This window comes from Panulirus ornatus, chromosome 66 (assembly GCF_036320965.1).
Source record: "Panulirus ornatus isolate Po-2019 chromosome 66, ASM3632096v1, whole genome shotgun sequence".
Taxonomy (NCBI): Eukaryota; Metazoa; Arthropoda; class Malacostraca; order Decapoda; family Palinuridae; genus Panulirus; species Panulirus ornatus.
The window spans coordinates 7415711-7429990 of NC_092289.1; the positions used below are offsets into that span (position 1 = coordinate 7415711).

Genomic DNA, 14280 nt, shown 5'->3' on the forward strand with positions numbered 1-14280 from the left:
TGTATGTATGCATGCATGTATATACATGTATGTATGTATGTATGTATGTATGCATGGAGTAAGGAGAGGTGCATGAGGATTAGGGGAGTGCATGTAAGGTGCCACTGTATAAAGGCAGGGGGAATAAAGGTGAGTGTTCAAACTACAGAGGCATAAGTTTGTTGAGTATTCCTGGTAAGTTGTATAGGAAAGCGAAGGCATGTACAGAGCACCAGATTGGGGAAGAGCAGTGTGGTTTCAGAAGTGGTAGAGGATGTGTGGATCAGGTGTTTGCTTTGAAGAATGTATGCAAGAAATACTTAAAAAAAAAAAGATGGATTTGTAAGTGGCATTTGTGGATCTGGAAAAGGCATGTGATAGAGTTGATAGAGATGCTCTGTGGAAGGTATTAAGATAATATGGTGTGAGGGAAAGCTACTGGAAGCAGAAACATTTTTACGAGTAGGAAGAGAGGAGACTTTAGCTGGTCTGTTGAAATGGTTTGCACATATGTAGTGAGTGAGTGAGTGAGGAGGGATTCACAAAGAGGATATACGTGTAAAGGGAAACAAGTAGAAATGGAAACCAAATTGAAGGTGGAAGGATGAAGTGTAAAAGATTTTGAACGATCAGTGCATGAATATGCAGGAGGGTGAAAGGCGTGCACGTAATACAGTGAATTGGAACGATGTGGTATACAGGGGTCGAGCAAATATGAAAGAATATATGTATATATATATATATATATATATATATATATATATATATATATATATATATATATATATATATATTATTTACTTATTTATTTTGCTTTGTCGCTGTCTCCCGCGTTAGCGAGGTAGCGCAAGGAAACAGACGAAAGAATGGCCCAACCCACCCACATACACATGTATATACATACACGTCCACACACGCAAATATACATACCTATACATCTCAATGTACACACACATATATATATATATATATATATATATATATATATATATATATATATATATATATATATATACACAGACATATACATATATACACATGAACATAATTCATACTGTCTGCCTTTATTTTTTCCCATCGCCACCTCGCCACACATGGAATAACAACCCCCTCCCCCCTCATGTGTGCGAGGTAGCGCTAGGAAAAGACAACAAAGGCCACATTCGTTCACACTCAGTCTCTAGCTGTCATGTAGTCAATGCACCGAAACCACAGCTCCCTTTCCACATCCAGGCCCCACACAACTTTCTATGGTTTACCCCAGACGCTTCACATGCCCTGGTTCAATCCACTGACAGCACGTCGACCCCGGTATACCACATCGTTCCAATTCACTCTATTCCTTGCACGCCTTTCACCCTCCTGCATGTTCAGGCCCCGATCACTCAAAATCTTTTTCACTCCATCTTTCCACCTCCAATTTGGTCTCCCTCTTCTCCTCGTTCCCTCCACCTCTGACATATATCCTCTTGGTCAATCTTTCCTCACTCATTCTCTCCATGTGACCAATCCATTTCAAAACGCCCTCTTCTGCTCTCTCAACCACACTCTTTTTATTTCCACACATCTCTCTTACCCTTACATTACTCACTCGATCAAACCACCTCACACCACACATTGTCCTCAAACATCTCATTTCTAGCACATCCACCCTCCTGCGCACAAGTCTATCCATAGCCCACGCCTCGCAACCGTACAACATTGTTGGAACCACTATTCCTTCAAACATACCCATTTTTGCTTTCCGAGACAATGTTCTCGACTTCCACACATTCTTCAAGGCTCCCAGAATTTTCGCCCCCTCCCCCACCCTATGATTCACTTCCGCTTCCATGGTTCCATCCGCTGCCAGATCCACTCCCAGATATCTAAAACACTTGACTTCCTCCAGTTTTTCTCCATCCAAACTTACCTCACAATTGACTTGCCCCTCAACCCTACTGTACCTAATAACCTTGCTCTTATTCACATTTACTCTTAACCTTCTTCTTTCTCACACTTTACCAAACTCAGTCACCAGCTTCTGCAGTTTCTCACATGAATCAGTCCACCAGCGCTGTATCATCAGCGAACAACAACCTGACTCACTTCCCAAGCTCTCTCATCCACAACAGACTGCATACTTGCCCCTCTTTCCAAAACTCTTGCATTCACCTCCCTAACAACCCCATCCATAAACAAATTAAACAACCATGGAGACATCACGCACCCCTGCCGCAAACCTACATTCACTGAGAACCAATCACTTTCCTCTCTTCCTACACGTACACATGCCTTACATCCTCGATAAAAACTTTTCACTGCTTCTAACAACTTGCCTCCCACACCATATATTCTTAGTACCTTCCACAGAGCATCTCTATCAACTCTATCATATGCCTTCTCCAGATCCATAAATGCTACATACAAATCCATTTGCTTTTCTAAGTATTTCTCACATACAATCTTCAAAGCAAACACCTGATCCACACATCCTCTACCACTTCTGAAACCACACTGCTCTTCCCCAATCTGATGCTCTGTACATGCCTTCACCCTCTCAATCAATACCCTCCCATATAATTATCCAGGAATACTCAACAATCTTATACCTCTGTAATTTGAGCACTCACTCTTATCCCCTTTGCCTTTGTACAATGGCACTATGCAAGCATTCCGCCAATCATCAGGCACCTCACCATGAGTCATACATACATTAAATAACCTTACCAATCAGTCAACAATACAGTCACCACCTTTTTTAATAAATTCCACTGCAATACCATCCAAACCAGCTGCCTTGCCGGCTTTCATCTTCCGCAAAGCTTTTACTACCTCTTCTCTGTTTACCAAATCATCCTACCAAACCCTCTCACTTTGCACACCACCTCGACCAAGACACCCTATATCTGCCACTCTATCATCAAACACATTCAACAAACCTTCAAAATACTCACTCCATCATCCTTCTCACATCACTACTACTTGTTATCACCTCCCCATTTGCGCCCTTCACTGAAGTTCCCATTTGCTCCCTTGTCTTACGCACCTTATTTACCTCCTTCCAAAACATCTTTTTATTCTCCCTAAAATTTAATGATACTCTCTCACCCCAACTCTCATTTGCCCTCCCTTTCACCTCTTGCACCTTTCTCTTGACCTCCTGTCTCTTTCTTTTATACATCTCCCACTCATTTACATTATTTCCCTGCAAAAATTGTCCAAATGCCTCTCTCTTCTCTTTCACTAATAATCTTACTTCTTCATCCCACCACTCACTACCCTTTCTAATCAACCCACCTCCCACGCTTCTCATGCCACAAGCATCTTTTGCGCAAGCCATCACTGCTTCCCTAAATACATCCCATTCCTCTCCCACTCCCCTTACCTCCTTTGTTCTCACCTTTTTCCATTCTGTACTCAGTCTCTCCTGATACTTCCTCACACAAGTCTCCTTCCCAAGCTCACTTACTCTCCCCATCTCTACAGTACCGGGTGAGAGTTATACGCTCACTGTGTAACTTAATGGAAATGATTATTCATTTACCTTCTAAAGCATGTTATCAAATGAAAAAGCCTGGCACAAGACCACTGCTAAATAGACAAGATTTTCTTTTTGTTGAAAATGAAGTGGCATGGTATGAAACCAAACAGAAACTACATTTAATAGTAATCTAAATTTCTGGTGTGATTTCAATTATTGATGAACATATGAACATCACAAGAAACATTCATTAGTAGTTATTCTTTTTTTTTGTCAAACAACTAGTTATGAAATGAAAAATATAAGACGCAATGAGTGCCAGCCTAACGTCATGTACAAGTTATATTTCATCATTTGTGAACGTATGTGCCGTTCCCAGGCTGGACCAGCCACCGGGAGATCGTGTTCTGCTCTAATAAATCAGGGTTGTGTATAAAATAAATCATTCTACATTCATATAGAAACTCACTCATATGAACATGATACCTCTCAAAAATAATTTTGAAATTAAATTTGAAATTTCTGTTCAAATACTATACTGAAATTGACAGGACAGAGTATAATATTGATAATGTAAACAGTAGGTAACTCTGGGTTGGGTTGGGTACCTAACGTGGGTCACTCGCCCAGCCTGGCACTGTGACAGCGGCTGCAGTCGTGCACACCACCTGGTACCAGCTGCCTCTCTGTATTGGCCCTTCATTCACCATGACAGTTGACGAGAAAGAAGAGTAAGTGTGGTTGATTTTATAGAGAGAGGAGAAAACCTGAGGGTAGTGAGTACTGTGGAAGTTGTAGCCATTTTTGATAGAATGTCTCTCGTATCATTGCCTTTGATAAGTCCTACAACATAGAAACATGATGATGATAATGTGAGATTATAATTTACTGTGAACTTATGCACACACACCCACACCCACACGCATACACACACACACACACACATATATATATATGTATATATATATATATATATATATATATATATATATATATATATATATATATATATATATATATCAGTTTATCTCCAGCTTCTCATCCTTATCTTTGTACATTGAGTGACTTGTTGCAAAGTTTCTATAATGTTTACAGAATACAATCATGGTTGTGGAGTATGATCTAGAGAATAGATGATGGAACGATGTCCAATAAGGTGTTGAGCTGTTTATATATCGGAAAAATAAGATAGTTAAAGTAATATTATGCAATGTACTCCTAAAGTTTCATCAGAACTCATTAAAACCACCTAGTAACCCAAGTGAAAGAAATGTACCTGCATTACAGTAGTCTCCTGCTGGGGAACACACTGTATCGTCTCTATGTGCACCTCCTGAACTATGGTGGAGCAGATTCACGAGTGCAACATATTTCTCTGTGATTATAGAATTATGTTAATCTACTGCTAGGAATATGTTAACCTACTGCTAGGAATATGTTAATCTACTGCTAGGAATGTGTTAATCTACTGCTAGGGAGGTTAGGTGAAATTTTCATAGGATTTGATGTGTTTTACAAATAGATTACCTCAATTACCTCCTTTTTCTGTAAGATATACCACTGTTGCCTTCATTAGTAACCTTCCATGTAATATGTTCTTCAGGTATTTCTGTAATTGCAATGGTGTTTAAAGCTCCTTTAATATAAGTAGCCTTTTCGACTTGAAGCAAGACATTAATTACCTTTAAGGCAAGAGTAGTGAGGGGTAGTAACTCGTGAGAAAGAGGATGCTTGTTTTGTAGGTTTGAAATCGTCTTTTTATTTGCATGGATTCCCTGTTTCCACTGTGAAAAATAATGTAAAAGTGTGGGTTTTTCATTTATACTCGGTATTAAGCAGCCTTATAAGGTAGAGGATTATGAGGGAGAGGGAAAATATGGGGTTAAATAATGATTAATGATTGATAATCTTGTAAAGTATAATAATATCCAAAAGTAACATAAAAACTAGAGCCTGTGAGATATGTGCAGCCTAATAATAGTTATATTCCCTCATTTTGGAGTACACACATAAGTATATTCTTTGCTAGTGTTTGATGGTATCTATATTAGGTGTTAAAACCATAATACTAGAAATGGTACCTTGTGTTTTAAAAAGTTGACATCTGTAGGATTGCATTTGTGTACCTTTTGGACAGAACATGAAATTCATATTTTTTGCATTTTGATTTTATAAAAATATGGAATAACTTAAATCTTTAAATGATCAGAATGTTTAATCATCATGCATCATGAACAAAAAGGAAAACAATTACTTGTCAGTAATGAGTATTGATGGTTTCCCGTACATCTGATATCAAAAGATCTGACATGTTTCTTCCAGTGTTTCATCATTGAAAAAGCTTCTGACTGCACATGATATGAACAGTTGCATGTAATTCAAGACCTGGACACAACAGTTTCCTTCCTTTTAGCATATCATATAATTAATAAGACGTTACTGCCCACTTTGTAGTGCCGAGTTGAATTTAAATGGGAAAACCCTACTTTTTGTATGTTTTAAGACACGTACAGCGATGCTGAGGCAACAGATAAAGCAATGGTGGGGCTTAAAAACGTGTTACATGTATTATAACCAAGAGTAAGGTAAGGTATGATTAGTTTGTACATCGATTTACAAAACTGATAAAGCTCCATAGAATCCAAACAAGCACTAAGTGAAATATGTCTCTACCCATCTGCATGACGGTGATTTGTAAATGTCTTCTTGCTTTGGACATTTACAAATTACAATGGAATACCGTAGGTGTTTTGCCTGTTGCAGTTGATAGATTTTGATGAAAGTAATACCAGCAGTTAATTACACTCTAAACAATTAGTACAGAGTGCTTTTATCCATTTGCCTCAAGTTTAAAGGCCTGCCCATTCTGTTTGGACTTGCTGTAGGTTTTGTGGGAATAGGTGCTATAGTTAAAAACCCCTATTCTCCATCACCTCTCTTGGGTGTAAGGGAGTCATTGTTAACCCTTTCATCAAAATCTGTCAACTAGAATGTACACGTACATTTTCTGATGAATTACTGAGGGTTGTATATGTTAGGGAAGATGTGAGGTTAATAAAATTTTTTACCAGAACACTTACAACCACACCTAATCTTAAAAGATTGGTAATATGACAGTTTGGCTCTGCATTGCTATTAGTTTTGGATACTGAGTGATTTTACTCTTTTACATTAGTTTAGAATTTAGAGAAAACAATAAAACGTGCATGACATGGTCTTAAGCATTATGTTTTATGAAATATTATTAATAAGTCAGTAATAGTATATCAGGAAAATGTAGAGTTGGTTGATGTAGAATATCAACAGAAGGTGTGAAGAGCTCATCTTCATAGTCAAGATTTATCTTAATGTTCAATATTCTAATCAAAATATACTAACTAGTTACACTACTGATTAAGCACTGGATGTCAGCAAATAGATGATGATGAGTAGGTACATGATCCCAGTAGCAGACGAAGTTAATGTTAATACATTTCTTAGGTCATTTCAGATAACAGATGAGGTTTTGGTAATTGTCTAGAATAGCTCAACATAGTTTTGAATATTGCGTAATTGTGTTCTGCAGTGCAAGTATAGTTTCTTAGAGAATACTATAACTGTTGCAGAGCATGATTTGAACCGTTATGATTTGTTGAACAGCACTGAATAAGGTGATAAAGGCTGAATATACAGTATTAGTGAAAATGTCAGGATAACCCTTTAACTGAAAGATTTATAAAAGAAAGCAGCAGGAGGTCAAGAGAAAGGTGCAAGGGATGAAAAAGAGGACAAATGTGAGTTGGGGTGAGAGAGCATCATTAAATTTTAGGGAGAATAAAAAGATGTTTTGGAAGGAGGTAAATAAAGTAAGACGAGAACACATGGGTACATCAGTGAAGGGGGCAAGTGTGGAAGTAGTAACAGTTAGTGATTCAGTGAGGAGATGGAGTTGATATTTTGAAGATTTGTTGAATGTGTTTGATGATAAAGTGGCAGATAGAGGGCATTTTGGTTGAGGTGGTGTGCAAAGTGAGAATGGTTTGGTTGAGAGGGAAGAGGTGAAAGCTTTGCCAAGGCGGCATGTTTGGATGGTATTGCAGTGGAATTTATCAAGAAAGGGGGTGACTGTGTTGTTCATTGGTTGGTAAGGATATTCATTGTATGTTTGAACCATGATGAAGTGCCTGAGGATTAGCGGAATGCATGCATAGTGCCGTTGTACAAAGAAAAAAGGGATAAAGGTGAGTGTTCAAACTACAGAGGCATAAGTTTGTTGAGTATTCCTAGGAAATTAAATGGGAGGGTATTGAATGAGAGGGTGAAGGCACGTTCAAAGCATCAGACTGGGTAAGAGCAGTGTGGTTTCATAAGTGATAGAGGATGTGTGGATCAGGTGTTTACTTTGAAAAATGTGTTTGAAAAGTACTTATAAAAACCGATGGATTTGTATGTAGCATTTATGGATGTGGAGAAAGCATATGATAGGGTTGACAGAGATGCTTTGTGGAAGGTCTTAATGGTATATGGTGTGGGAGGTAAGTTGCCAGGGGCAGTGAAAAGTTTTTACCAAGGATGTAAGGCATCTGTACAAGTAGGAAGAGAGGAGAGTGATTGGTTCCCAGTGAAGGGTAGTGTGCCACAAGGGTGTGTGATGCCCCCATGGTTGTTTAATTTGTTTATGGATGGGGTGGTTAGGGAGGTAAATGCAAGAGTTTTAGAAAGGGGCAAGTATGCAGTCAATTGGGGATGAGAGGGTCTGGTAAGTGAGTCAGGTGTTGTTCACCGATGATACAGCTCTAGTGGCTGATTCCTGGGAAGTGAGTCAGTTGTTGTTCACCGATGATATAGCTCTAGTGGCTGATTCAAGTTAGAAACTGCTGAAGTTGTTGAATGAGTTTGGAAAAAGGTATGAAAGGAGGAAGTTGAGAGTAAATGTGAATAAGAGCAAGGTTATTAAGTTTATTAGGGTTGAAAGGCAAGTTGATTGGGATGTAAGTTTGAATGGAGAAAGATTGGAGGAAGTGAAGTGTTATAGATATCTGAATGGAACCATGGAAGTGAAAGCGAGTCACAGGGTGGAGGAGGGGGTGAAGATTCTGGGAGCAATGAAAAATGTTAGGAAGGAGAGAGCGTTATCTCAAGAGAGCAAAAAATGGGTATGTTTGAAGGAATAGTAGTTCTAAAAATGTTATATGGTTGTGGGGCATGGACTATAAATAGGGTTATACAGAGGAGGGTGGATGTGTTTGAAATGAAATGTTTAAGTATAATATGTGGTATGAGGTGGTTTAATCAAGTAAGTAATGAACGGGTAAGAGAAATGTGTGGATATAAAGAGAGTTTGGTTGAGAGAGCAGAAGAGGGTGTGTTGAAATGGTTTGGACACATGGAGAGAATGTGAGGAAAGATTGACGAAGAGGATATATGTATCAGAGGTGGAGGGAGCAAGGAGAATTGAGAGACCAAATTGGAGGTGGAGGGATGGATTGAAAAAGATTTTGAGCAATCGGTGCCTGAACATCAAGAGGGCGAGTGGCATGCAAGGAATAGAGTGAATTGTAATGATGTGGTATACTGGGGTCAATGTGCTGTCAGTGGACTGAACCATGGCATGTGAATTGTATGGAGTAAACCATGGAAAGGTCTAAGGAGTTGGATGTAGATAGGGAGCTATGGTTTTGGTGCATTATACTTGACAGCTAGAGACAATGTAAACAAATGTGGCATTTTTGTGTGTTTTCGTGGCACTACCTCACTGAAGTGGGGGATAGTGATGCTGTTTCCTGTGGGGTGGGGTAGCGCTGGGAATGGATGAAGGCAAGCATGAATATGTATATATGTGTATATGTATATGTATTTATTATTTGTTTATTATACTTTGTCGCTGTCTCCTGCGTTAGCGAGGTAGTGCAAGGAAACAGACGAAAGAATGGCCCAATCCACCCACATACACATGTATATACATACACGTCCACACACACACAAATACATACCTTTACATTTCAACGTATACATATATATACATACACAGACATATACATATATACACATGTACATAATTCATACTTGCTGCCTTTATTCATTCCTGTCGCCTCCTCGAAACACATGAAATGACAACGCCCTCCCCCTGCATGCTCACAAGGTAGCGCTAGGAAAAGACAACAAAGGCCACTTTCGTTCACACTCAGTCCTAGCAGTCATGTATAATGCACTGAAACCACATCTCCCTTTCCACATCCAGGCCCCACAAAACTTTCCACGGTTTACCCCAAACACTTCACATGCCCTGGTTCAATCCATTGACAGCATGTCGACTCCGGTATACCACATTGTTCCAATTCACTCTATTCCTTGCACGCCTTTCACCCTCCTGCATGTTCAGGTCCCAATCACTCAAAATTTTTTTCACTCCATCCCTCCACCTCCAATTTGGTCTCCCGCTTCTCCTTGTTACTCCACCTCTGACGCATATATCATCTTTGTCAATCTTTCCTCACTCATTCTCTCCATGTGACCAAACCATTTCAATACATCCTCTTCTGCTCTCTCAACCACACTCTTTTTATTACCACACATCTCTCTTACCCTTTCATTACTTACTTGAACAAACCACCTCACACCACATATTGTCCTCAAACATCTTTTTTCCAAAAAACATCCACCCTCCTCCACACAACCTTATGTATAGCCCATGCCTCGCAACTACATAACATTGTTGGAACCACTATTCCTTCAATCATACCCATTTTTGCTTTCTGAGATAATGTTCTTGCATTCCACGCATTTTTCAACGTTCACAGAACTTTCGCCCCCTCCCCCATCCTGTGACTCACTTCCACTTCCATGGTTCCATCTAAAACACTTAACTTCCTCCAGTTTTTCTCCATTCAAACTTACCTCCCAATTGACTTGTCCCTCAACCCTACTGTCCTTAATAACCTTGCTCTTATTCACATTTACTCTCAGCTTTCTTCTTTCACACACTTTACCACTCAGTCACAAGCTTCAGCAGTTTCTCACCTGAATCAGCCACCAGCGCTGTATCATCAGTGAACAACAACTGACTCACTTCCCAAGCCCTCTCATCCAGAACAGACTGCATACTTACCCCTCTCCAAAACTCTTGCATTCACCTCCCTAACAACCCCATCCATAAACAAATTAAACAACCATGGAGACATCATGCACCCCTGCCGCAAACCAACGCTCACTGAGAACCAATCACTTTCCTCTCTACCTACTTGTACACATGCCTTACATCCTCGATAAAAACTTTTCACTGCTTCCAGCAACTTAACTCCCACATTCTGCCAATCCTCAGGCATTTCACCATGAACCATACATACATTGAATATCCTCACCAACCAGTCAACAACACAATCACCCCCTTTTTTTAATAAATTCCACAGCAATACCTTCCAAACCCAGCCACCTTGCTGGCTTTCATCTTCCACAGAGCTTTCACTACTTCCTCTCTGTTTATCAAGTCATTCTCCTTCACCCTTTCACTTCGCACACCACCTCGACCAAAACATCCTATATTTGCCACTTTATCGTCAAACACATTCACCAGACTTTCGAAATACTCACTCCATCTCCCTCTCACTTCGCTACTACTTGTTATTACCTCCTCATTTGCCCCCTTCACTAATGTTTCCATTTGTTCTCGTGATACGCTCTGTATTTACCTCCTTCCAAAACATCTTTTTATTTTCCCTAAAATTGCATGATATTCTCTCACCCCAACTCTGTTGCCCTTTTTTTCACCTCTTGCACCTTTCTCTTGACCTCTTGCCTCTTTCTTTTATACATCTTCCAGCCATTTGCACTATTTGCCTAAAAAAATCGTCCTAATGCCTCTCTCTCTTTCACTAACATTCTTACTTCATCCCACCACTCTCTACCCTTTCCAATCTGCCCACCTCCCACCTTCCTCATACCACAGGTATCTTTTGCCTAACCCATCACTGCTTCCCTAAATACATCCCATTCCTCCCCCACTCCCCTTACATCATTTGCTCTCACCTTTTTCCATTCTGCACTCTGTCTCTCCTGGTACTTCCTCACACAAGTCTTCTTTCCAAGCTCACTTACTCTCACCACTCTCTTCACCCCAACATTGAAATATAAAATGAAATATTAATGTAAATATGAAAATTAAGCTTGGTCGTACCTCTGCTAGTGTCAATGGCTGTGTGTGTATGATGGTGACTGTCAGACAATATCCAGCATTGTGTATAGTGTCAATGGCTGTGTGTGTGCGATGGTGACTGTCAGACAATATCCAGCGTTGTGTACATCACAGCATCTCTCTCAGCTCATGATCTCAGTTACCATTCAGTAAGGGCGTGTTATTCAAGTGAATCTAAAAAAATTTCATGCTGGATTAAACCTTTTTTGTATTACACCTCAAAAGGCAAAACCCATCTCATGTTGATAGATCTGGCAAGAAGCCAAGGAAGACACTTGATTTGGAATTGAAAATGAATGTAATCACCCAATATGAAGGAGGAATGCATGTGATAATCGAAGGTCTCCATAACTTTAAAGGACAAAAAAAATGTGTTGCAGTGAAAGGTTCAGCAAGTATGAAGTATAATAAAGCTTTCATCTATTCCTGGTGCTACCCTGCCTCACAGGAAACATCATCGCTACCCCCTGCTTCAGTGAGGTATCAACAGGAAAGCAGACAAATAAGGCCACATTTGTTCGCACTCAGTCTCTAGCTGTCATGTGTAATGCATTGAAACCATAACTCCCTATCCACATCCAGGCCCCACAGACCTTTCTATAGTTTACCTCAGATTTTTCACATACCCTGGTTCAGTCCACTGACAGCACGTTGACCCCCCAGTATACCACATCATTCCACTTCACTCTATTCCTTGCATGCCTCTCACCCTCCTGTATGTTCAGGCCCAGATTGCTCAAAATTTTTTTCACTCCATCCTTCCACCTACAGTTTGGTCTCCCACTTCTCATCATTCCCTTCACCTCTGACACATATATCCTCTTTGTCAACCTTTCCTCACTCATTCTTTCCATATGTCCAAACCATTTCAACACACCCTCTTCTGTTCTCTCAACCATACTCTTTTTATATCCACACATCTCTGTAAGACTTACCCTTTCATTACTTACACGATCAAGCCATTTCACACCATATATTGTCCTCAAACGTTTCATTTCCAGCACATCCATTGTCCTTCATACAACCTTATCTATAGCCTGAGCCTCACACCCATATAATATTGTTGGAGCTACCATTCCTTCAAACATACCCATTTTTGCTCTCTGAGATAAAATTCTCTCCTTCCACATATTCTTCATTGCTCCCAGAACCTTCGACCCCTCCCTCACCCTGTGACTCACTTCTGCTTCCATGGTTCCACTTGCTGCTAAGTCCACTCCCAGATATCTAAAATGCTCCAATTCCTCCAATTTTTCTCTATTCAAACTTACATCCCAATTCACAGGTCCCTCAACCCTACTGAAGCTAATAACCTTGCTCTTATACACATTTACACTCAGCTTTCTCCTTTCACATACTTTTCCTAACTCAGTAACCAACTTCTGCAGTTTCTAACTTGAATCAGCCACTAGAGCTGTATCATCAGTGAACAACAGCTGACTAACTACCTAGGCCCTCTCATTCCCAACAGACTGCATACTCACCCCTCTCTCCAAAACTCTTGCACTTACCTCCCTAACCATCCCATCCATAAACAAATTAAACAACCATGGGGACATCACACACCCCTGCCACAGACCATCCTTCACTGGGAACCAAACATTCTTCTCTCTTCCTACTTATACACATGCCTTACTTCTTTGGTATAAACTTTTCACTACTTCTAGCAACTTACCTCCCACCCCATATACTCTTGAGACCTTCCACATCCATAAATGCTAAATACAAATCCATCTGTTTTTCTAAGAATGTCTCACACTTTCTTTTTAAAGCAAACACCTGATCCACACATCCTCTACCACTTCTGAAACCACACTGCTCCTCTCCAGTCTGATGCTCTGTACTTGCCTTCACCCTCTCAATCAATGCACTCCCATACAGTTTTCCAGGAATACTCAACAAACTTATGCCTCTGTAGTTTGAACACTCACCTTTATCCCCTAAGCCTTTGTACATCGGCACTATGTATGCATTCCACTAATCCTGGGGCACCTCACCTTGAATATCCTTATCAACTAATCAACAACACAGTCACCCCCTTTCTTAATAAATTTAACTGCAATACCATCCAAACCCACTGCCTTGCTGGATTTCATCTTCTGCAAAGCTTTCACCACCTCTTTTCTCTTAACCAAACTGTTCTCCCTGCCCCTCTCACTTTGCACACCACCCAGACCAAAACACCCTACATCTGCCACTCTATCATCAAACACATTCAAGAAACCTTCAAAATACTCACTTCATCACTACCTGTTATCACATCCCCCCCCCCCCCCCCCCCCCCCCCCCCCCCCCCCTGTTACGGATGTTAATGGGGTGGCTGCCTGTGCCATCTCGGCTACCATTAAAGAAATAGAATGGAAGTGAAGAAAGGATGAAGGGACAGCATAGTCCTCCTGACCCTGACCTATGCAGCTAAAACATGGATATGGAATGAATTACAGTGGTCAAGAATCCAAATTGTGGAAGTGAGTTATTTGAGAGGAGCATGTGGCATGACTAGATGGAATGAAGGAAGTGATCAGGGGTTGAATGAGAGATGTGATATGGCATGGAATACAAAGGGAATGAGTTGTAGAGTGGCAGAGTGGGTGAAAAGTAATACCTTTAGGGTTGGACGTGGATTAAATGTAAGAGTGGGAGCTTAGGAGGAGAGCTTATGATAGGA

At 40.3% G+C, this 14280-nt stretch overlaps 1 protein-coding gene across 1 annotated transcript in view; it reads left to right on the forward strand.

Annotated features, from left to right (window-relative positions):
• Positions 1 to 4036: 4036 nt before the first annotated feature.
• Positions 4037 to 14280, forward strand: part of AspRS (aspartyl-tRNA synthetase) — a 47728-nt gene continuing 37484 nt past the window's right edge. The window contains exon 1 of the mRNA XM_071658260.1: positions 4037 to 4173. Coding sequence (XP_071514361.1) covers positions 4151 to 4173 — 23 coding nt within the window. The 5' untranslated portion in view covers positions 4037 to 4150. The remainder of the gene's footprint in view (positions 4174 to 14280) is intronic.